We start from the raw sequence: 22,629 nt of genomic DNA, 5'->3' as shown, positions 1-22,629 counted from the left end.
CTCTAACCTCATTATAAATATTGTTGGATTTTCCTGCCTCCAAGCTCTACAATAGATGAATCCTGAGATACCTTCCCCAAGCCTGGATACCCTCAAAACTCTCACAATTGACGGCAAATCTACAGAAATATCATCATATCAGCCTCCAACGACTCCAATGGAACATCCCTCAACATCCCACGTTACTCCACATACCATCCCCGTAGACGTTACGAAACGGGGTCCCACCACAATTGAAGATCTTCCAAATGAATTGCTAGTCAATATCCTCAGCCATTTGGATTCAGAAGCTCCGTCACATTCCCATACGGTACTTCATGATGAACCAACCTTGAATGTAACTACATCCGAAGTTCGAGACCTCAAGAATTGTTCTGTGATTTCGAAACGATGGAGACAACCAACCTTACCCTTACTGTTCAAATATACACGATATATCTTGAAGTATTCAGAAGATGATTCTAGACCAATTCTCAATGATCTTACAGGACCCTTCCTCCAATTTCTTCGTACCCAATCTCTCGCCGGCATTGTCTCAAGCTTTACATTGGTGGTTCGGGAGGAGAAGATATCAAATTGCTTGGATGGAATACCTCGGTGCCGCGAATTCGATAGTTTTTGGCAACGGCTCTTTCATATGATTGATCCCTCAACTATTTTGATTGCCGCACCTGCTGCCGCTCTCGCTTCTCTGACTTCAGCCGCCATAAGTGTAATGGAGGCATGGCTCTTTGGAATCGAATGTCACTACTTACGATTGCAAAGACCCGCATCCAAAGAAGCCCTTGTCACGGAGATCACAGAGAGGGATAATCCAACGGATTTGCCACAAACTCTACCAGAAACATCTAGTCCATTATCTGGAATGTCGCCGCTTACAGTTCCCTCTTTTGATGAGCGATTACACTATACCTTGGCCACTACCACTTTACCACGAACTTATGCCAAGTCTTCCGAGATCCTCCAAATTAGACCATGGACATCTTTGCTTCTTAATGAAGGGTCTAATTTAAAGGCCTACAAATCATCCATGTGGTGGGAATTGGATACCCCTTCTGTAAGTCACTTACACGTTCAATTTGGTGGTAGTTAACTGATTTTTTTATAGATACTAGGGAATCTTGTTGGAATAAATGATGCCATACCTCTGATCAACTCTAGTATTCGATCTATGAGATATATCGCTATCTTTCCAATAGCAACAAATCACTTCGAATATCTCGCCCAAAAATTACCAAGGTTGGATCATTTATATGTTCAATTGGTTCCACGTAACGATATACTAGAAGACGAAGAACTGAAAAGCAGGATTGATTTTGATGATCTTTGGATGGAGAGAAATAATTGTTATGCTCAATTAATGCGAGAAATGTTCAACGATCCACCCGAGGCAAATTACAGATATCTCAAAACTTTTGAGTCAGGAGATGCTGCTGATACAGATGCTTGGCAAATGGCAGTAGAATTCGTAAAACGTGCTGGAGGAGGATGGAAGATAACAGGTGATGGGATATTTGAAAAAGATGTTGTGTCCGAAGATAACTCGTCTAATGCGTCGCACCCTTCACCACCATTGTCAGTTACTTGAGGGAATCTGAGAAGAAACGCTGATTAGTATTAGTCCAAAACAATTATATCGTTGGGCATGGAATGGGACAGCCAAGCTACCTATTTCGCCTGTGGCTCGGTATCAATGAATCAATATTAGGAACTTCATGCACTGAAGATGAAAGGCTTGGTCGAAGTTCAATAAAAGAGAATAACTTGAATAATTTAACACGATACATCTGCATAGAGGATAATTGTCATTGTCAAATATTTGGTACATGTTCGATGATACAATTTAACCTACAGCCTAGCTAAGCCATAATCATTTTCACTGTTGTGTATGAAAGTCTAGTGAAACATTGAACACTAGAGGATATGATCTAGTCTTCGTCAACGGGAAGCGATTCTAACCATCAAGCGAACAATGGGGGGCATTTTTTTCTAATTCAACCCTTTACCGCCTTATAAATTCTGCCACCCGTCGACTTTAATACCGAGCTCCAAACGCGACAACCTCAACTCCATCTACCTTCTTACCATGTAATCACCATGTCCCGCAAAGCGCTAAAGGGCGAATATATTGAAACAGTAAGCCTTTTCCATTTTCATCATCACAACCTTATTCTCCAAAGCCAACCATATACACAATGCATACACTAATCCCCTCCAGGACACAGGTAACAAAGTCTCTCGTCGTTCCCAAATCATCGGCACAACGAACATTATCCTAGGCGGAAAAACAGTAATCCAAGCTGAAGTTATTATCCGCGGTGATTTGTTAAGGACATTACCTCCTAGTACTTCTGGGGAGAAGGCGGGAAATGCTGTTGCGGTTGCGATTGGAAGGTATTGTTTTTTTAGCCGGGGGTGTGAGTTGAGGCCGCCGGGGAAAATTTATAGAGGGTTTGTTTTGCTCTTTTCTTATGTATCTTTTAGTTTTCGTGGAGAGAAATGTTTCAAGGGAGCCTTTTGCTGATATATTCTTCTCGGGATATTAACAGAACATTCTCATACTTTCCGCTCAAGATCGGTGATCATGTATTCGTCGGTGCCGGCTCCATAATCGAAGCAGCAATGCTAGGAAATCATGTTCATATCGGTGCGAATGTGGTAGTGGGCAAATTCGTCATAGTAAAGGATTTTGTGAAGATTTTGGAGGGTACAGTGGTTCCGCCTGGCATGGTCATACCGAGTTTTAGTATGGTTGGAGGTGTTCCGGGAAGGGTTGTGGGGGAGGTGACAGAGGGGGAAATTGAGGGGATGGATTTGAGGGAGATTTATAGGGCGGTGAGGAATTAATGGTTGAGATGTGCTGGTACGCATGATGATATGATAGTTGCGGTGGAATGATGGAGGATGAGGATGAATACGACAGTCAAATCGGGACTGGGAATATTGGTTGAGTAGATGCAGATGAGAGATGAAAATGATACCCAAGTTCTTGCTCGTATATTGGAAATTATGGTGTGGCTTGCTGTAACATGAAGAGGACCAATTCGCATCCCAGGCCTCAACCATAGGTTCATGTCAGACTAGCTCCCATGACGACTCTCCGCTCCTCTAGGTCGCCGTGCACAACATGAAAAAGCGGGTGCCATGGGAGTCTACAGATGTGCCTGCACGAACGGATAACATGAAAGCTGCAATGATCAATGCATGATAATAGTTGACCTTCATACTAAATTTGCTACTGTTTGCGTGCAAAGACGCGAATAACAGAGGTATCAATACACACCGTCGGAAATGATGTAAGTTATTTTCCAACCAGAGGCTGCAATATATAAATTTTATCCGAATTATCATTTCCATTCAGTTCTGTTTGCCATCTTTTCTTCCTTCTAGATATCAATATGTCTGGTGTAGATAATGATAATTGTCACATATACACGGGCTTTTTTGCTTGGGATAGTTAAAAATCTTGTAAGGTTACTTGATTTGCTCTTTTCCCCTTTCGAATCTTTGTGCGGATTTATATATTTTTAGAGGAGAGGCAGAAGTTAATGTGGTGATTCAGTTATAATAATCTCTATTCTATATTTCTGTATTTTAAGTAAGATTATTATAATAAAGTAATGAGCGTTTCTTCCGCGTAGGTAGATCCTTTTCTTTAAGAAAGAACGAGGATCTCTAAAAAAAAATCAAGATGGTGTAAATATCTATTTTGAAAATTTAGCAGACGATAGGATGGGTGAGGAGAGTTAGGTGATACAGTCGAAGCTGTTGGATTAGTTTTTGCGGTCCCTCCAATTAATTGTCACGCAGTTGATCATAGTTCAAAAGCTGGCTGTGACTTGATCAAATATGCCTAATCGAATGTCCAAGAAATTTATAGAATTCATTATATTCCGTCGGTGTCAGATAGATCAAGCTGGAAAACTGATAGTGAGAAACTTTGGATTGGCGAAGGGAGCTTGCGGGATATCGACGATCTAGAGTCTTTGTGATATCAAGTAGTCTTTCGGATTTTGATTAAGAAACGAGATTTTTTCGTGTTTTCTCAGCAAGGTAACGGAGTTGGAGAACAAATATGGCATTTTTCCTATTTCTAAGGATAGATCATTCTCGGTGGAAATCTATTCATTCATTGGAGAAAGCCTAGCTGAAGATAGACGACGTTTTGAAAAATGGGGTTAAAAAGCTGCTGAAATCGAAGTCGGCTAATAATGATACACTCACTACTCACCTCCCATTACATTGAAGAATTCGAAGGCAGTAAGTGCCTCCACATCAAGCATTACGCTTCGATCTTCGTTTGATCTAGGAACTCCAAGTCGGAAAGTATCTACCATTTGCAAAGCTGGAGACATTTCCTTGCAGAGAGGATATTACAAAGGAAACCAAAAATAATCCCTCTACGGTTTCACCGGGAAAGATGATCAACTTTGGAAAGAGCTATTTCCGTGCAAGGAATCGACATTAGTAAATCGCAAACCGCACTGGAGTAAATATACTAGAGTCCAGGTGGCTATAAAAACGTTTTCCGGGTGGACGCAACCAATCCTAAGACTATTAATGGGAGTGCTAGAGAAATCATGCAAGGTCTAATCATGAACTACGCCAAAGACCACTCTGAATGACAGGGCTTCGAAGACCTCGCGGTTGACCTTGGCATACCGGGAAAATAAAAAGCGACTGGGAATTAACCCAAAGAGCAACAGATACAGCATGGAATTCCGTCCTGGATTGGCTCCCTAGGAATGGCAATAATAAATGGTGACTTGTTGCAGATGGACTCGATGACGAACGTCAGAAGCGAAGGTTATTGAATTTACTGCCTAAAGGTACGTACAGGTATGTTGTCGTTACATTGAGCATACCAGTACATGATTAAGAATTCCTCGAAATGTCTATTTTTGACGTAGAGCCTGGATTAAGATTACGACTTAAAAATAGGAACGAAATGCTGGGAGTATAACCCCAATGCCTCCTCACATTGTTCCCCTTGTTGAGCACTTTCGCGCACTCAACAATTATGAAGAACTCAGCTGACCTAGAAGCAGAATGGATCCGCCGCGGAGAAGATTGCAGATATACTCGGACATTTAGCACTAGCTCTCTCAGGCTGCAGCTTTTGTGAAGATGGAATTCTTGAGTTTGTTCAGCTGCTTGGATAGACTTAAAGAAACGTGACCCCTCCACGTTAGCAGAACAATTTTCTAAAGGCGGAACGGAATCTCGAGGAAGCTACTATACAAATGGATAGTGGTCATAAATCGATTTCATCATGGTAAGCGTGGTGTGTGTATATTATACTTAGATACTTTATGTTTTTGATTCTAGCAAGTGCGACGTCTTTTATTAGAAGATCATATTCTTTTGGTCTAAGCTTAAAATCCTTCTAATATCGAGGAATTGTCTGCAACCAAGGAGGGCTAATAGATCAGCTATGGATCTAAATGTAGGGTAATTGAATGAGCCTCGATTTGGCATTGACATATTGACTACTTAGTCAAGGGGAAGATTGAAGTAAGCAGTAAGATAGATAAAACGGAAGGAATCTTGGAAACTGCTAAAACAATCAGGTAAGATGTTACTTTAGTCCACTGGAACGATGAGGAGGAACAGAAACACGCGATCAAACATCAATGGGAAGCTCAATTACTATTAGCTGAATGCATAAATATATTCCATAACCAATATGATCGGGGAATGTCGTTATTACACTTTTACCGTCAATATTGATCGAATCTTCAAAAAATATTATACATATCGAGTTCGCTATCCTTCGCTACCCATACCATACCATAGTACTCGCTTACGCCCCTTCATCACGATGTTAAAGTGATCGACACAGCCACCAAGCAATTCTAGCATCTCTTGTCTAAAATTGCAATTTCCCATTATCAATAAACGACCAATCTTCCTTATATTCAATACCCTAGCATACAACCTCTGGTTCTATTATATTTTTCTCAAGTCCAGACACATAAAATCTCGACACTCTAATAACTGTGTAACGATACTGTACTGGAGGCAGCGGCTGCCTGAGGTTTCGTCTGATTGGTAGTTGTGGGTTAAGGCTTTATCACTAGTCTTCACTTGGAAGTGAAGTCGTTACTAGATCAAGTCGAATGTAGGTAAACTAATTGATAACTAAGTTGAGCACGAAGCTCCTAAACTATGAAACTACTCTGACTATATACTGAACAATAAAGGGGGCCCCTAGGAGCTTTCTGGCTCCTCAAGACTCCTTATCACGCGATTTCTGATGGTGCGTGCGCATACGATCTTCAGGTGACCAAGATCACATACTAATTCGATGAAATCTGATCGTGTTTGCACACGGCCTAAGCTCTCCTAATTAATCAGTTTGCTACCATCGTAACACCATCAATCCTAATGGTGAATCGTGACAAACTGATCAAGAATTATTATTATTTAAATAATCAAATATCTATCTACAAAGCTTTTCATTATCTAGAATATATTTAAACTAATAAATCTTCTTTTTAAATAGAATTGAAAAAATCACATTCGAATAATTAATAAATATATTTAATTTCGTTTTTATACAAAACCCACCCAGCCAAATGCTGAAATCATCTAGTATCATACATACTCCACCAGCCACCAGTGAACCGACCCACAAAACTCAGCTCAAATAATCATCATCATACTACGAATTCGTGCTCCACTCCCCCACCCCCCTCCAAAATTAGCATGAATGACGACGACCAGCTTGCGACTCCGTGGCTGATGAATTGGCACGTCACTTACTGCCCCGCTATCTAATCCAGTCTGTGATGATTCATCTCCAGTTTCAGTTTCAGAAGCCTTGAGGCTTGATACTTGGAGAACTGACATCATCGAAAGCCAAGATTGCTTTCATACAATGCTGACAGCAAAGATAGGCAGTACATCAGAATAGAACACAAATTCGAGATCAGAGTGTTTCATTCTATCCCATTAACCTAGGCCTTTTCGCCCACCCATAAACCAATCCCTTCAATGGTAAAAAAAAAAAGTATACAAGAATTTTCCTTCCCTTCCTTTATCTTATTCCCTGGTATCATTATTCCCATTAGCTCATTTATTTCCCCTCTATTTTCCTTCCAAGCAAGCGATTAAGTCTAAGCAAGTCTAAATCTAATGTTTTACTCATCTGCTCCATCTATCGCATTTGAAACACACCCAGCCATCCATAACAAAAGAGCGGGGTAGCAAGTATACTCCAGCCCTCGTGAAAATTTAAACAAAAATCATAACTCCCGTGCCCCTCGTTTCCTCCAAAAGAATGTGGTGATTGCGCCTTCCCTTGGTGTAACACAACCAACAGCCCTAAACACCGACGCTTGCTATCTTGCCCCTAGCTCCTAGCTCAAATACTTAAGACGATGTTCTGTCCTCCCATCATTTTTACAAAACCAAATAAACGAATGACGGTATCCGTGTGTACATATGAGTACATATGTGATGGATATTCCCCCCCAAACATACTCCTTCCGCCACATTCTACGCATGGCCCTCCCATCTAGAAACTAAATAGTCCACTTCTTCTCTTTCCAAATGGATAAACAATTAACGCACTAAGGAAGAGTCCAACGGTAATTCCAATAGCAACTTGAATCATACTATAGCCGACATTGAAAACAATTGTGTTTAGGTCTTCGTTGCTTGAAATGGGAACCGAACTCGTTCCATTAACCTTCGCGGTTCCGTTTGCATAAGTCGTACTATTCGTCAGGGAGTCTGCTGTACTCAAACCTGCAAGGAGAGAGCCAGACGCCGCAAGACCAGAAGGAACCTGTACGAATATAGCAGGTAACAATGCCGCTGCGGCTACTCCATGTCTAACCCTTGAGTACAAGTTTCCGAGTACACCGACGGCAAGAGCGCCGAGCGTATTCGAAATTTGTGCACTCGAAGGGAATCTTTTTGCTGAAAAGAAATTGACGATATAGCCTGAGAACGAAATACCGAGCATAACAGGCATTTGTTTGAATTTTGCTTGATTGATAATTGTGAGGCATAAAGTAAAGATAGGGACAAAACACCAACGAACGTACTGGTTCATTGGTGCGTCACATGTAGTCTTACTCGTAGCATTTGAATCCATAAGGCCATAGACAGCGGTGCCGATAGTAATACCATATCCAAGGAAGAGAGAATAAATGATCGCATAAACCATACGGACTGAACCGGCGACCATAGAACGTGATTGAAGCTCAAGCGATCCGCAAAGAACCATGTAACCTGGAAGGATAAGAGCGATAGAAGATTGAGCGAGGGCTGAGAAACAGAAGAGATCACCTCCACGAATCGAACCGAAGGCTCGTGCCAAAAAAGATGTCAGAACGGCGGCGGAAATTTCGAATACATTTGCATAGAGATCAGATTTAGGAGCAACGATAAGTTGTAAGTAACCAAGAAGTGACCCCAATAAAAATGCGATTGGTAAATCGATAAAACGTCCTTGGAATGCAAATGGTGCTACGCTAGCACTGGCAAAACCATATACCATAACCAAAAACCAAGGGTGATACTTTGGCTTGGCACGAATAATTGCATCCAACCTTTGCGTAGCTTCTTCAACACCAATAACATCGTGTACTACCTCCTTGTAAATCTCGTGAACATCCTTTAGTTTGCCTAGATCAACACCTTGTACAGATCTAACAAGTTTTACCTCAGTGGTATGTGTTGATGCATCATCAAAGGAGATAATCATACAACCGGGAATGTAAAGAACTTGTGCGTCAATCTCAAGTACTCGAGCTGTCATCTTCATGTATTCTTCCAAACGATGAGTTGGTGCTCCGTAAGTCATCAATGCTCGACAAAGTTTTAAAAGATATTTTTGTCTGCTCAAAGTTTCGGCGATATGAATAGTGATTCGAATTTCGTCCTCCAATCTAGGCTTTCCGGCCAATTGCCTAGCTGCTGTCTCAATGAGTCTGCCACTATGAGTACGTCTTCCCATTCCAGGTCTCGCAGACTTCTTTTTTGGGGTACCACTTCCTCCAGCTGGGGCCGCCAACATTGCTGATGCTTCCATAAGACCAGCGAGAGTATCTTGAGACTGATTCTTTTGATGATACCACTTCGCATTCTTCTTTGGAGTCGTGACTCCGGAAGATCCAAGGGAGACTGGAAGGGTTCCTTCAGAGACATCACTATTTCTTCTTGAGACTGGCGAGCTCATAGTACCATTGGTAGGTGGATTGTACAGCTTTAGAAGTGAAGAGAGAACGCCACCTCTGAATTGTTGAGGACGTGGAACATAGTCTTCCACAATAGCATGCTCATCTTCTGGTGTGACTTGGCCAGAGACTAAGCCCGGACGTGGTACAGGCATTTTGAATGCATCTTTTCGACCTTTGCTCGTATGTGATCTGACGAGTTTATGTGCCTCGGTTGAGCTTGATTCTTTTGCCTTTTCGTTCTGGATATCGTCGTCGCTATCTGCTCCATCATATGGTCTGCTCTCCATTGGAACAAGTGGAATATCGTCAATTCTGACAGGAAGCCCCCCCGGATTCCTTGGTCGTGGAGATGGTTGATCGTCTGCGTCATCGTCTAAGCTGTTCCTTCTTGAGTTCGGTGTGGAGTGGCTTCCAACCAATGAAGCAATCCTCTGTGCCCGACTCTGGGCGGCCAAAGCAGAGAAAGTCTTCTCATTGCTTTCTTCCACATCCGATAATTCTGCTTTGTATCCTCCCCCTGGATTATTTCTTAATACGCTCGGTCTCGGTTTGCTAACTGCTGTTGGTGTAATGGGACTATTGTTGATCACTGCTAAATCTGTGAATGGATTGTCCTTTTCCTTATCAGGAGTGAATCTCATCAATGAACTGACACTGCTGTTTTTCGAATGAGATGGGGTGTGTTTGGCAGATTTTGGTATCGATATTTGCTTTATCAGTCTGTGAGGTGAGACAGACTTATCCCTCAATGGATGGAGGGACTTTTTGTTTTCCAAATCATTGGCTTCGTTTGTGGCGTTGAATCGAACCCTGCCTCGGTTCTTTGGAGGATTCCCTCCTGCACTGTTTGGCCTGCTTGGGACTGCACTGTTGACGGCACTGTTAACAGTACTATTGACTGCACTTCCATTTACGCTTCCAGATGGACTGACATCCGCAGTTGCCAACTCCGTATACGCAATGGGATTATTTTCGTTGTTGCTTTCGCTCGTCGACGCATGTTCGCCGGACATTGTATATATGAAAGTTTTCGATATCTCGATAGCAATTGATCCTTCTCAAAGTCCCCCTCGAACAGCCCTATTGAACTAAAGCAGATATAAAGAATGATTGTCCGCAGAGTGTCGAAGATATTGGTTGGTGGGGGTTTAAAGGTCGGCAATCGGTAGGTACCGATTCCTTCAGGCTATGATGCAACCTGCTAGCAGTTTGCGTATACCTTTCGGCGCCAGAATCTTGGTTTGAAGACGCCACAAGATGTAAAAGGTCCGATCCGAAGCCTAGAACGTGGTAAAAATATTGTCGAAGATATTCTTTATCTCTTTGTAATGAATATTCAGTTGATGAGTCAACAATAAGGAATGGATTGAAGAATATAATAGACGAAGAGATGAAGGAGGTAGAAAGGGAACGAAGAACAAAGGATTCTACCTGGGATTTAAAGATAAGAAGAAAGTCGGATGGGAGAAAAGAAAGATAAATGGAGAAAATAGACGTTGGAAAGGTGTAAAGCACTAGTGGACACTATTAGTATAACGCTATAACGCTGGTGCGGGTTGCGTCTTGCGTCTTGAAGGGGCAGGAACAATGAGAAGTGGAGTGGACCAAGAGAAATAACGATAAAATAATAATAATAATAATAATAATAATAATTGCTCAAGTACGAGTAGACCACACTATGAGGATCCAGATTTCTTTGGCTCTTCCCTCTTTCAACAATAATGAACTGAAAACTTCTAATACCCATCTATTGCCCAAAGCTTTGTCCTTACCTTAAAGCTCAAGTCCGTCCATCTATCCATTTACATGGTAAATCCGATATACCAAGTCGTCATCGTAATGCAAACCAAATAAATGCTTTAGTGTTCAAGCTTAAAAGGCACGGAAACTGATTTCCTAATGCGAGAAAGACAAAAGATAGTATCATCTGAATCGTCTCAATCAAACTTTCTAGCTTTGCCCCATGAACTTTTTTCCACGATGCCCTCAAATTTCAGTATCATCAAAGTTCGCAACTTCCAATTGGCACGGATCGGATTTAGTCCGCCAGGGTGTACGAAGTAGTAGTGGGTTTCTATGGCGTGTAACCATTGATAGATCCCGTACCTACTTGAGACAAGTGTGGTAATGAGTTTTGGTAAATATGTATCTAAGGATTTGAATCAAGGAATACTGTCATGGATGGAATAGACCAGCTGCCTATCGAAGGATACATGCGAATTGGCAATCTTTCCAAAAACCGGTAACGCGTCTCTACAACGCCGCTCTCCTAGCGAGGCTACCAAGTCCTGGTGATCAAGTCCGAGGTCGACAGTTGCATGTCTTCCAAAAGATAAAGAGGATATTCTCCACTTTTAGTCGGGTTTCCATGAATCCCGGAGGTGATAGTGAAAGGATAAGCTACCCACAAAACATAGGGGGGGGGCTCACGTTCCAAATGAATTAGATCCACTGCCATACACAAAAGATATTATTTTGGGCAGCGAGCAGTTCTCACTACCCATCTGAGAATCGAAGTCTTTCCTCCGACATGTTTTGTTTCCTAATGTGGAGATCCATCGGGACATTCCGTGTTTAAGTAGCTGTGTGGTGAGGGGGTTAATTGCGACGACAAAGATGACAAGGTGACAGCTGGAAGCAAGATGTCTTCGCGTGCCGTGACCGTGTCCTCTCGACGCTCTCGTTTAGTTGGTTGCATACTAAGGACAAAGCTTGTTTGTGCTGGACTGTTTATTGCAGTCGAGTATACGAAGATCCCCATCGTGCTCTCGCTTTGTCATCGGGATATCGTTGATATTGCAGTAGTGTTTCGGCGGGATCGTACGTATACTTTCGTGCATGAACATGTAAACGCTATTTTGCATCTACGCAGTACGATTCACGAGTATTCGGTCATATAGTGCTTTGGCCACCACTGATTCGTGTTCCTTCAGCCATCGCTCATTGTTGGGTATTGTGCGAAGATTTCACATGCAGGTGAGAACTTAAATGACTCTTGCAAATGTATTGTCTATTGTGATAGTGATAGATGAAACGATTACTACCAATCAATTCATTTGATGTACGTATGTATGTGATAGAAATGAGAGGAACATCAAAACCTAACACATAACAGTGGTAACACTGTTTACCTGCAATACGCCATTCTAGGACTTAATACGACTTCAAGGGGATGAATCTCAACAACCTTTCTAGAAGATCTAGTTGCCCCTGCTTTGCCCTATCAATCATGCGGCGCCAGCGGGAGCGAAATTTTTTTAGTACGATCAGGGGGTAACACAAGATATCAGGAGTGCAAGGAGTGCACGGTCGGGAGGACTAATCCGGTAAATCCGAGCCTTTTGATATTGCACAAGAAAAAAAAAAGGCTTGGTACATTTTCTTTTGCTTTTCCTTTCCTCGCTCAAATTCAAAAATGTTTGAAATCATCCTGTTGATATCCACTTCCAAAGCCTAAGTGCCTCTGGAACTCTTTGCATGTGCTCCCATGAGGGCGCTTCTGCAATCTGGACCCTTTTCGAACATCTATAAGACTCCATTAGTCGGTCGAAACTCGGTTGTTTTTCTGTACAAATCAACAAGCTGCAAGTTGACATGCAGGGGACACATCACATAAACATCGATGATACGATAGACGAGCGAAGAGAGCTTCTCCTTGGCCGCTGCTAGATGACAGGCCATCGGGCGTGCGATTCCCACGTGAATTAAGACCATATATCGTCATCGCTTCACACTGAAGTACTTTAGATCCCAACAAAATGTAAGAATTTGAGCTTTTCGAGGCGTTAACTTTAATAGACACTGGCACTCCCGGGAGCGATGTCTTCATTATGCTGATTTCCCTTTCAAGCATCGCTTTTCACATGCATCTTCTCTTCGGATTCGACTCTTTGGTATCATAAGGGCCCTTGCTTTGATCTTCGCGTTTGTATTCTTAGCAACTATTCTAAGTACCCGCGCATCCGAGGTTTGTTGATCACGCTCATCAAAATATACTCACAGACCATAAAAATATTCATATACTACAAAGCCCTATTAATCCTGTTAATCATCCCTGATAGTCATGTTTATGAAACTCGACAATGAAGACGATCCAATTTCTCTCCAAGAACTGATGAACGAATGTTTTGATAACTCAAAATTTCCCAAAAATAGAACGTTAGTAGATAGTTTAAGCACATTTATCATTTAGACCCTTGGTTGTCCACGGTAGTTTCAGCTCTTCATCTTATCACCGTGGAAAAGTGTCTAATGAGCATCGACCACCAACAATGACTGAGGCGAATTTACAGACATGGGTAAAGGGATACCCGAAATGGAAGTCCTTTGGCCGGTTTCAAAGTAAGCTGTTCTCACTCTCAACCTTAAATAATTCGATGGGCACAAAGATGTCGATTTGAAAAGAAAACTTGGTTGACCTGCTTGATGATTGTTTAATCTCATGACCGGTCTTTTGATGGACGACAACTTTTGAACTTCAAAGTGCCATGTGAGTACCGATCATTGCCTCTTCGTTCTATGTTTGGGCGATCGATTTTCATTGATATGCCCGCACAAGCTAAACACGTCAACATACGGAGTATGAAATCTCCCCAATTCAAATATTAATGCATGCGAAGTGTTGTAGTTCTGCATCTCCCCATCCGAAATCAGAAGCCCCAAATAAATTCACCGCTTAAACCCCCCACGCTTTTGGCCGTGCGAACTTTATCATCCACGGTGCCACTATACCAGGACTCCACTATCAGATCAGACTTCTTCATTTCCGATATCCTGTTGGGTCCACCACTGCCCAATCATAACTACATGGCTGACCATGATCCCGGATTTCCAATCAGAGACGTGAAGACCGAAGCAAACCATCGTCCAACAAAAAAACGTGGTGAGATGTATGTTCTAGAACATTGGCATCTTTTTTATTCTCCGATAATCAAAATCCTGCGATGCAAATTTTTGATGTCTCTTGATCATTGATTACTTTTACACCATTAGCTTGGTATTCAAAGAGCCCTTGGATCTCTTCGCGTGGCAACCCCCCTTCAGCAAGGGGGCAGACATTTGATACCACATTGTTTTTGTTTTTGCTTTCCGTGTACGAAGATTTATATCTACGAGGGTCTTTCGGTCTACATTGATAAGGAAATCTTCGTTATCTGTGATTACCTGGCTTTCTGCATGTCCACTTCACAATAGCTGCAATGCTTAAAATTTCAACTCACCGTTGCTAGCTCAAGTAATAGTTTCGCTTGAGACCTCGCCAAGTTGCCGGGTACTAGCGGTATACAAAGCCACAAAATCCAGGGTGATATTAAACATTTATCTGGGCTAGGTGTTTTGATTTTTCAAGATGTGTATAAGGTTACCGTGTTTTCCATGAAGTTGCACTCACATATCTCGAATTTTTATTTCCGCCTTACCCCTATTTGTTTGCTTGGACAGATAAATGCTGTGTGCCTACCACTCCTTAAAAGACAATGGACTAGTGCTCAATGCCAAGCCTTCAGTCATTAATGTAAGATACTTACGGATACAAGTAAATATATAGTTATAACGACATTTGGTCTCGGCATGCTGGTGAAAGTGTGTTTTATCTATAAATGTGTTGCACACTCATTATTATATCCCCGATTCTTGGATAGACACCACTAGTCAGACTATCCAAAGTTATTTTCTCTCATCTTCAGGAAACTTGGACTAGTGGTGATAGGTAGTCTAAATTATATAAATTAACTTAAATTTTGACATAGAGAGAGAGGTCTGATTTCCTTCCCAGTAAATGTATTGATTCCCGGAAAGCTTCACTATTTCTGTTTATTCCTTTCGAACTTACTCCTGTCTTCTTATGGAGTGTATTGAATTTTTCTATCAGACTTTGAGTACTAGCACTTGGAGAGTATTCCGGATAATTTTTATACCGTCTTATTTCATACAAATCGGAATTTATTCACATCGCATTTAGCTCTAGTTTTCTCGCTTCTATCCAATTTTAGAAATACTAAAAATTAATTCTTTCAATCATACACACCACTCGATTTCTCAACTTTAGATTGATAAGTGGCTTATGGTAGAATCCGAATTATAACAGACCCGACACCATACAGCTTTCAAGCCTCCAACTGGTTATTGCTGGCTTCACTGATCATCGGTCGTTGGCCGCAGCGGTCAATTGTTTATCCTGCGTCCGCACTTCCCGACCACCCCTTTCTTACTTTTCCATCCACAGACATGAAGAAGGCTATCGACTTTGGATACATCTCATAGGCAATATCTTTAAATATGTCATGTTCCACAGTCTTCCACCAGATTATGAAAGGAGGTGTCAGTCGCACTTCCGATGACAATTTTATGAGCTGATATTTATTTTAGATTGAATATAGTCTTACCACTTTCGTCAAGATGAACGCTTTTTTGGACTTGCCAGAAAGTTGAGGCTATTCTCAGAGGTCCTAAAAGAATAGCAAAGTTAGATCTCCCGTCCACATAGTCTACTCTTGGCCGACGATGAACAAGATAATACTCTTCAAGACATCAAAACTAGTGTTGCATTGTAGAATAATCCATGAGTCAGAATGGGACATCCGGGCGCCATAGTCAAACCATTTGATCATCGACAGAGTACTCCTTGGCTTGATCTTACATTTGGCATTTACTGAGATGATGTCTCTTTCGTGGATTATGACTAGGTATCTCGGAGTCTCACTAGGATGTCTTTGTCGGTCAAAAGAGTCGGTCAAAATAAGATGTATCACCCATGACTGCTGATTTTGCTCCATTCGCATTGGTACCGCCATCGCCGCCTGGCTTATCAAATTTTCTGATGGAGTTTTTTGTACCTGCTTCCCACTCCCACATGATTCTACGACTACGTTCGTCGCCGCTTATGAATGATCATAGACTTAGCATTCCTCTGGCGAAATATTTTTGGTCGGCTCACGTTGGGTCCTTCACATTGCGTTGCTTAGGGGGGTGAGAGAGAATGAAGCGATAAGGACAGCAAGATTAACAATAAATCCAGCTTGTTGATCATTACATTATGGAATCATAGCTCAATAAGATGCTTTCGATAATCGTATAATGTTCCATTGAAGGATCTTTCGTCGGCGTCCGTCAATGCCTTAGAAGTGAAATGCAACCCTGCTCCTTCTCAATAGATTGAAATATATTTTGCGTAACCTTTCCTTTACCATCCTATCATGAGTGATAAGAGAGAATCATAAAGCTAGAAAGCTTGAATATTTACAGTCTTTGGATCTTCTGGTTTGGCGAATGCATCTTCATTGAAGGTTAAGGTTGAAAAGTATATTTTTTAAGGATAGTTTGATATAGAGAATAAAGAGAGACTATTGTAGTAATAAATAAAAGGAAAATAAATCTAAAACTTTTATTTTGACTCATTCTTTTGTATCAAGAAGAACAACTTTTATGTATAAGAATATTTTAATTAAGTCTAGTTGTGACGGAAACCCCTGCTTTCCTCCCACCCTTATTATATAAGAAACCTCAGGTACATTAACCATGTCCACACATGATACGATTACTCAGGATTAGTATACGATTTAGGTGGTCTGAGGATCAGATCCTGACAAGTACTAGGTATCAATGGTTATCGGTAAAGTAAGATCATTGGAGGGATAAATATGACTTCTTTTTGCCTAGCCATTGCGGCTAGACCATTCATTTGTGTATATATAGAGTAGATATCCCCATCTACAGGCGCTCTTCACCTGTAGATTCTAAGTTAAATACAATTGCTGGTCTATAAACACTCTTTTGGTCACAAATTGATTTATTTTATTAATTATTGAAATATTAATAAATAAAAATCATTATTTTTGATATAAAAAAGTAACTGAGATTAAAAATGGCTGAGAAGTGGGGTACTAGACTTATATTATAATAAAATTATTTTGAATATATAATTATTAAAAGAATTTAATTTAAGATTAGTTTATTAATAATAATTTTAATTGAAAATTGTTGTGACGCCTCACACCTTCGGGTCACGTGGCATGCCCCGTTTGTATTTAATCACAGGAAAACTCTCTACTCTTGTTCACTCTTGTCGGATGGCTACCCCAAGCCCCCCAAACCTCTCTAAAACACTCTTCGACAAGGCCAGCAACCTTCTCAATAAGGTCAATGATGCTGAATCCATCTTCAACCCAATTACCCAACTCCTAGATATCTACCTAGATTCTGAGGAAGTCCGCGCTCTCCCACCGAGTTCACGAAAACTCCTCACCTCTATTTGCCTTGAGTTTAAAACAATTGTCGAATAACACTTCGATGCCTTTGTTACTGGTTATCCTCCCTTTAAGAAAGCTACTACTCCGCCTATCACCCCTTTTTCTCCTTTTTTCCCCTTAACTATCACTTATACAAATACACCCACAATACTTATAAGTTCCAAGTCCTTCTATATCCAAAAAGCCCTTACTTTAATTATTGCCCTTACAAACAAGATTCCCTCCGATAACCATTTGTTCATACGAATCAACCAAATACACCCAGCCCGAAGCGTTGGATCTTTTGCAATCCTTATAGCCCTAAAGAAAGTCCTTGGACCAAACACCTCCCTCTTAAAGGAGGTCCAAGAGGTCAAAATAGGCTTCGCTCTTTACACCAGCTCAACAGTCAATCTATTAGCCCTTGAAAAACAGAAAGCCATTATATCATCTACAATCGGAGATTGCAAAATTGAGATCCAAGAGAAATAGACCATTTACCGTTTAAACTACATCCCCAAGAAAGTCACCATTTTCAATAATCAATTCAAAATAGACTCCATTTTAGTTACAAAAGACACAATCTCCGACATTATAAAGGAATACTCTGATCAAATGCTTATTTATATTATCCAATCCCAAATGAACCCTTTATTTGACGAGTATTATTCAACATAGATAATAAGCTTCAAGATAGAAGCAGAACCACTCAAAAAGAACCTAAAGATCCTAGAGGCCAACATCAGCATATCCCTCTTAGTACAAAAACCAAAGATTACTCAATACAATTGTTGCTTCCAATAGCACAATATAAAAACATACCTCAAATCACAAATCTGCTGTCTATACAATTTGGAAAAGTATACAAAGAGCAATCACACTATCAATTATAATACTATATATATATACCCACCCAAATACCTTCATTGCAACGACCCCTACCCTGCAGATGACCCCAAATGCCCTTTTCGCCCACAAGGGAGAGAAAGAAAATCAAAATCAGAACGCCAGACAATCCGGAAGATATACCTCGAAAACGGAAACTCTGTTTGTGTAAAGGCCGGATGCTCCAAGCCATCATCCGACACACAAATAACCAACTCCTCTACCCCTTTTTTCCCCTCGGACCAACTTAGGCCAAGAACCCCCACCCGCCTATTCGGCTCCATCCACTCTACAGCTCTCGTCAGCACCCACTCCGCTAACCACTTCGCGGAATTCGCTAACTTGACCTTTATATCTTTTAATGAATCATAAACCACTTACAATTACCCAAATAAACATTAGCAAAAAAGGGATCTCACACGATCTCTTCCTTAACCTAGCAAACTCGGATCAGATTGATATCATCATGATCCAGAAACCATATATCTACAAAGATATTGTTGACCTGAAGAATGATTATATGAACCCAATTAACCACTCCTCAAGGGTGGCGTCACTTTTGGGCAACAGATATAATAAGGAAAATCACCAAAACACACCTCTCCTACAAAATCTTCACTTCAATAGATGATTGAAAGGATACTCCCCAGATTCTAACCTATATTAGAAAAGGAATCGGAATACAAATCAATCAAATTAAACCTATAATCTCATAAGACCTAATCTTTATACAATTACTCTCTAAAAACAATTCAATATTCACTATCATAAATATATATAATACTCTAATACAATATGTAGACAGCAATTAAGCCATTACTTCACTTTTCGAATTACAGAGATTCCCAACAAATGCTATCCTATTAGGCGATCTCAACCTCCATTACCCCAACTAGAACTTTTTACACCTTTCCTCTTCAATGCTAGTTGAATCCTTTATAGAATGGTCCAACTCCCGAAACCTACACCTCATCTCCTTAATCGGGATCCCTACTCACACAAAAGGGAACGCTTTAGACCTTATCTTCCTTTCAGGGCCTTATACAATATATACTTCCCTTGCTGAACATCTAGATTGCACTTTAGATCACTTTATATTAAAAACTCAACTTTATTGGAACTACCGAAGTACAAAACCCATACAAAAACTTAAAGTGGATATATTAAATAAAACACTCTTCAAAGATCTACTAAGAATCAATTTAACCTACATTAAGATCGATCTCGAAGCATCCTCTATCGGAGAGCTAAACCAATTAGCAGAGTCTCTTATACAAACACTAATAAAAGCTTATATAAATACTACAAAGAGATCTACAAAAAGCCTTCTTCAATAACCTTAATAGAACGAGAACTATACAAAAGCTGTTCACGATCACAAGATCACCAAGACTCCTATATCCAAACGCTCTCTCCGAAAGATAGTCCGGAAAACAAAACACATCTTCTATATCATGAAAATAGATAAAGTAAAGGATATAAACGATATATATCGAATAACCAAATAGTATCAATCTACAAGTATATATCGAACTTTATTTCTAATAAACCTATCAAAACAAACTATTGTAAATACTATCGAAGAGAAAAGGGAAACCTTCGCCAACAACCTACTAACAAACCTAATTGAAGTTAACAACATCCTGTTCGATATCTCTACAGCCCCAAACAGATCTATTATCTTCTCTGATATAACTATACAAGATATAGAGTTAATCATTTTAAAAGTAGGGAATACAACATTTAATACAAACGAAATCCCAACAAAAATCCTACAAATCGTATAGCCACAGATAAAAGAAGTAACCCTATCCCTTTTCAAAGATTGTCTATATTTGGAACATTACCCAAAATGCTTCCGATTAGCTATTATCGTAATCATCCCTAAACCCAACAAGCTAGATTATATCAATCCAAGATCATACCAACCAATTGCCTTACTCTCGATCCTAAACAAAGGCCTCGAAAGACTCATTGCAAAGAAGATATTATGGCTTGCTCTAAACTACCAAGTCCTAGCGAACCAATAGTTCGGAGCTCTACTCTTACGATCCTCAATGGACCTCACCACTTACGTTACACATGACATTAAGGCATTCTTAAAACAAGGATTAAAGACTATCTTGCTCACAATAGATATAAAAGATGCTTTTGATATAGTGCTATTAGAAAGATTAATGAATCGCCTTTAGGAACAAGGATAACCAAACAACCTGATTAGATAGGTTCAGTCCTTCGCCACTAATCGATCCATCAAAATCCAACTCGACGGCGAGATTGGCCCGGAAACAAAGCTAGAATGCAGTCTTCCTCAAGACTCACCGATCTCCCCGATCTTGTTTATACTCTATATTACATCTCTCTTTTGGATAAGCAAATCACAAAGCAGATTCAGATATGCAAACGATATCGCGATACTAACGATATCAGATTCATTATAGACAAACTACGATTCTCTAAAAATAGATATACAAAAAACTCTCAAATAGAGAAAAACCGAAGGTATCATTTTTGACCCCAAGAAATCTGAGTTTATATACTTCTATAAAGAACACTGAACACTAACAAATACTTTTGCAATATATACTGGATTTATAAATATAAAGATCAAACCTGACCCATTCAGATAATTCGGAGTCCACTTCAATAAAAAACTATACTTCAAACCATATATCCAGATCCTTGCAGTTAAAGCCCTCAAGAGAGCTAATGCATTGAGATCCTTCAACAATACATATCGAAGGATACCCCTATATCTCATCAGAAGAATAATTGAAGTCTATATACTCAAACAGTATTATTTCGCCTTAGAAACTTGATGGCCGGACCGAACCAGATCAAAGAAGAATACTCTAAACAAATCGATCTCAATCTCGAATATAATGAATAACTATATAAATCTATTCAATAAAGTAGTAATTACTTGTATAAAAGCAATCCTCCCAATATACAAAACCACAAATATAACAGTACTCTACGAAGAAGCCAAACTCAGATTATCCGAGATCGAGCTAAACCAGATCTCACAATCATATACAGCACGAACCATCAGATTAGACCCCTACCACCCTCTCAGAATTAGAGCAGAGAATATAACCAAAGCCAAAGAACAGAATCGCATCCCAAACACAAGATTCGCAAGGCTCATCACAATATTATCAGAGATTGAACACATAAACCCCTTGGCCTCCCCCCTCTGGGAAATCAGAGAGTCGAGGGCAAAGGCCGAGGCCTGTATCAATAATCCGATAAGCAAAACAAAGATATAAGCAATCAAAGACTTCAAAGCCTTCTACATTAAGATCCCAAAAAGCGATATACAAATCTTCTCAAATAGCTCAAAAGGTGAAAGCAAGGATGGCGCAATCAAGGGCGGATTCGTAATCTCATAATTCGATATTCAGATAATATATCATTCTTTCTCATTAGGTATAAATACAGAAGTATTTGATGCAAAAGCTATAGTTACAATAGCAAAGGTAGCAAAAGCCCTTATTCTAGCATCAACCAAACTAATTATAAATCTCTGGATCTTCTTAGACAACTACAAGGCTGCTCTCCGATTAGGATCCTACTTCAACAGTTCCTTACAGAGAGTCTTTGAAGACTTTCTGAAGCTCACACAGGCTTGGGCTATCAGACCAAGGCTCCTATACACCTCCCCCGGGAAAATCCGCATCCGATGGGTCCCAAGGCACCTGGATATCACTGGCAACGAAATAACTGATAAAGCCGCTAAGGAAGGAACAAAACTCCCTTTCCCCCTCAACCCAATCTATATATTAGCATTCTTAAAAAGAATAATCAAAATAAAAGCTAATAAAGCAAATGAACAATTATAGAATACAATCAAATCACAATACTACAAAGATCTCCAATTCAATCACACTTCTAATACAGATACCCTCTCTTTAAAGAGAGCTATACTCTACTATATTCTCGCTATCAGATCACAGCATAGCGACTTCGCAACATACCATGAACACTTCAACTACACTACAACCCATATCTATTGCTCATATAATAAAAGGAAAACTCCATTACACTTTTTCTTTTGCAAAAAAGGAAAAGCCTTCAAAGCGCTCACAAAAAGCCCCCCCTCCGAAGCTATCCCCTGGCTTCTAAGCAATCCCACCGATATAGCTAAACTAGCCGAATGGCTAGAATACACCAAATTCTACACAGAAATCTGCCCATGGCACATAAGTGCAATATATAAAAAAAAAAAAAAAAAAGAACTTTCTTTCTTTCATCGGATTCAAACGGAGTTAATAGGTCTCTAAGGGTGCTTTTCTTCCTCTTTTTTCCTCTCTTTCATCTTTCCCTTT

General features: G+C 40.2%; 10 protein-coding genes across 10 annotated transcripts; 5 read left to right on the top strand and 5 right to left on the bottom strand.

The window, feature by feature from the left end:
* Positions 1-637: 637 nt before the first annotated feature.
* Positions 638-1,588, top strand: SS1G_01049 (hypothetical protein; the record flags this gene model as incomplete). Its single annotated transcript, XM_001598909.1, has 2 exons — positions 638-1,057; positions 1,109-1,588. The coding sequence occupies 2 exons, from the start codon at positions 638-640 to the stop codon at positions 1,586-1,588; spliced, it is 900 nt and encodes a 299-aa protein (XP_001598959.1).
* Positions 1,589-2,097: 509 nt separating this feature from the next.
* SS1G_01048 (hypothetical protein) lies at positions 2,098-2,847 on the top strand (the record flags this gene model as incomplete). Its single annotated transcript, XM_001598908.1, has 3 exons — positions 2,098-2,136; positions 2,219-2,394; positions 2,550-2,847. 3 exons carry the CDS (start codon positions 2,098-2,100, stop codon positions 2,845-2,847), a joined length of 513 nt encoding a protein of 170 aa, XP_001598958.1.
* A 1,376-nt stretch (positions 2,848-4,223) lies between these two features.
* On the bottom strand, positions 4,224-4,355 carry SS1G_01047 (predicted protein; the record flags this gene model as incomplete). The annotated part of the gene is made up of 1 exon (XM_001598907.1): positions 4,224-4,355. One exon carries the CDS (start codon positions 4,353-4,355, stop codon positions 4,224-4,226), a length of 132 nt encoding a protein of 43 aa, XP_001598957.1.
* Positions 4,356-6,210: 1,855 nt separating this feature from the next.
* SS1G_01046 (predicted protein) lies at positions 6,211-6,852 on the bottom strand (the record flags this gene model as incomplete). The annotated part of the gene is made up of 3 exons (XM_001598906.1): positions 6,211-6,345; positions 6,666-6,695; positions 6,766-6,852. 3 exons carry the CDS (start codon positions 6,850-6,852, stop codon positions 6,211-6,213), a joined length of 252 nt encoding a protein of 83 aa, XP_001598956.1.
* A 667-nt stretch (positions 6,853-7,519) lies between these two features.
* On the bottom strand, positions 7,520-10,204 carry SS1G_01045 (hypothetical protein; the record flags this gene model as incomplete). Its single annotated transcript, XM_001598905.1, has 1 exon — positions 7,520-10,204. The coding sequence occupies one exon, from the start codon at positions 10,202-10,204 to the stop codon at positions 7,520-7,522; it is 2,685 nt and encodes an 894-aa protein (XP_001598955.1).
* Positions 10,205-11,833: 1,629 nt separating this feature from the next.
* Positions 11,834-12,386, top strand: SS1G_01044 (predicted protein; the record flags this gene model as incomplete). The annotated part of the gene is made up of 3 exons (XM_001598904.1): positions 11,834-12,011; positions 12,064-12,167; positions 12,342-12,386. The coding sequence occupies 3 exons, from the start codon at positions 11,834-11,836 to the stop codon at positions 12,384-12,386; spliced, it is 327 nt and encodes a 108-aa protein (XP_001598954.1).
* A 1,076-nt stretch (positions 12,387-13,462) lies between these two features.
* On the top strand, positions 13,463-14,253 carry SS1G_01043 (predicted protein; the record flags this gene model as incomplete). Its single annotated transcript, XM_001598903.1, has 3 exons — positions 13,463-13,532; positions 13,819-14,080; positions 14,184-14,253. 3 exons carry the CDS (start codon positions 13,463-13,465, stop codon positions 14,251-14,253), a joined length of 402 nt encoding a protein of 133 aa, XP_001598953.1.
* Positions 14,254-15,908: 1,655 nt separating this feature from the next.
* On the bottom strand, positions 15,909-16,043 carry SS1G_01042 (predicted protein; the record flags this gene model as incomplete). Its single annotated transcript, XM_001598902.1, has 1 exon — positions 15,909-16,043. One exon carries the CDS (start codon positions 16,041-16,043, stop codon positions 15,909-15,911), a length of 135 nt encoding a protein of 44 aa, XP_001598952.1.
* A 2,322-nt stretch (positions 16,044-18,365) lies between these two features.
* Positions 18,366-18,932, top strand: SS1G_01041 (hypothetical protein; the record flags this gene model as incomplete). The annotated part of the gene is made up of 2 exons (XM_001598901.1): positions 18,366-18,463; positions 18,704-18,932. The coding sequence occupies 2 exons, from the start codon at positions 18,366-18,368 to the stop codon at positions 18,930-18,932; spliced, it is 327 nt and encodes a 108-aa protein (XP_001598951.1).
* Positions 18,933-20,612: 1,680 nt separating this feature from the next.
* SS1G_01040 (hypothetical protein) lies at positions 20,613-22,308 on the bottom strand (the record flags this gene model as incomplete). The annotated part of the gene is made up of 5 exons (XM_001598900.1): positions 20,613-20,648; positions 20,889-21,051; positions 21,481-21,533; positions 21,771-21,845; positions 22,279-22,308. 5 exons carry the CDS (start codon positions 22,306-22,308, stop codon positions 20,613-20,615), a joined length of 357 nt encoding a protein of 118 aa, XP_001598950.1.
* Between the last annotated feature and the right edge of the window lie 321 nt (positions 22,309-22,629).

Source organism: Sclerotinia sclerotiorum, genomic scaffold, assembly GCF_000146945.2.
Source record: "Sclerotinia sclerotiorum 1980 UF-70 scaffold_1 genomic scaffold, whole genome shotgun sequence".
NCBI lineage: Eukaryota > Fungi > Ascomycota > Leotiomycetes > Helotiales > Sclerotiniaceae > Sclerotinia > Sclerotinia sclerotiorum.
This window is presented reverse-complemented; position numbering and strand designations above follow the sequence as displayed.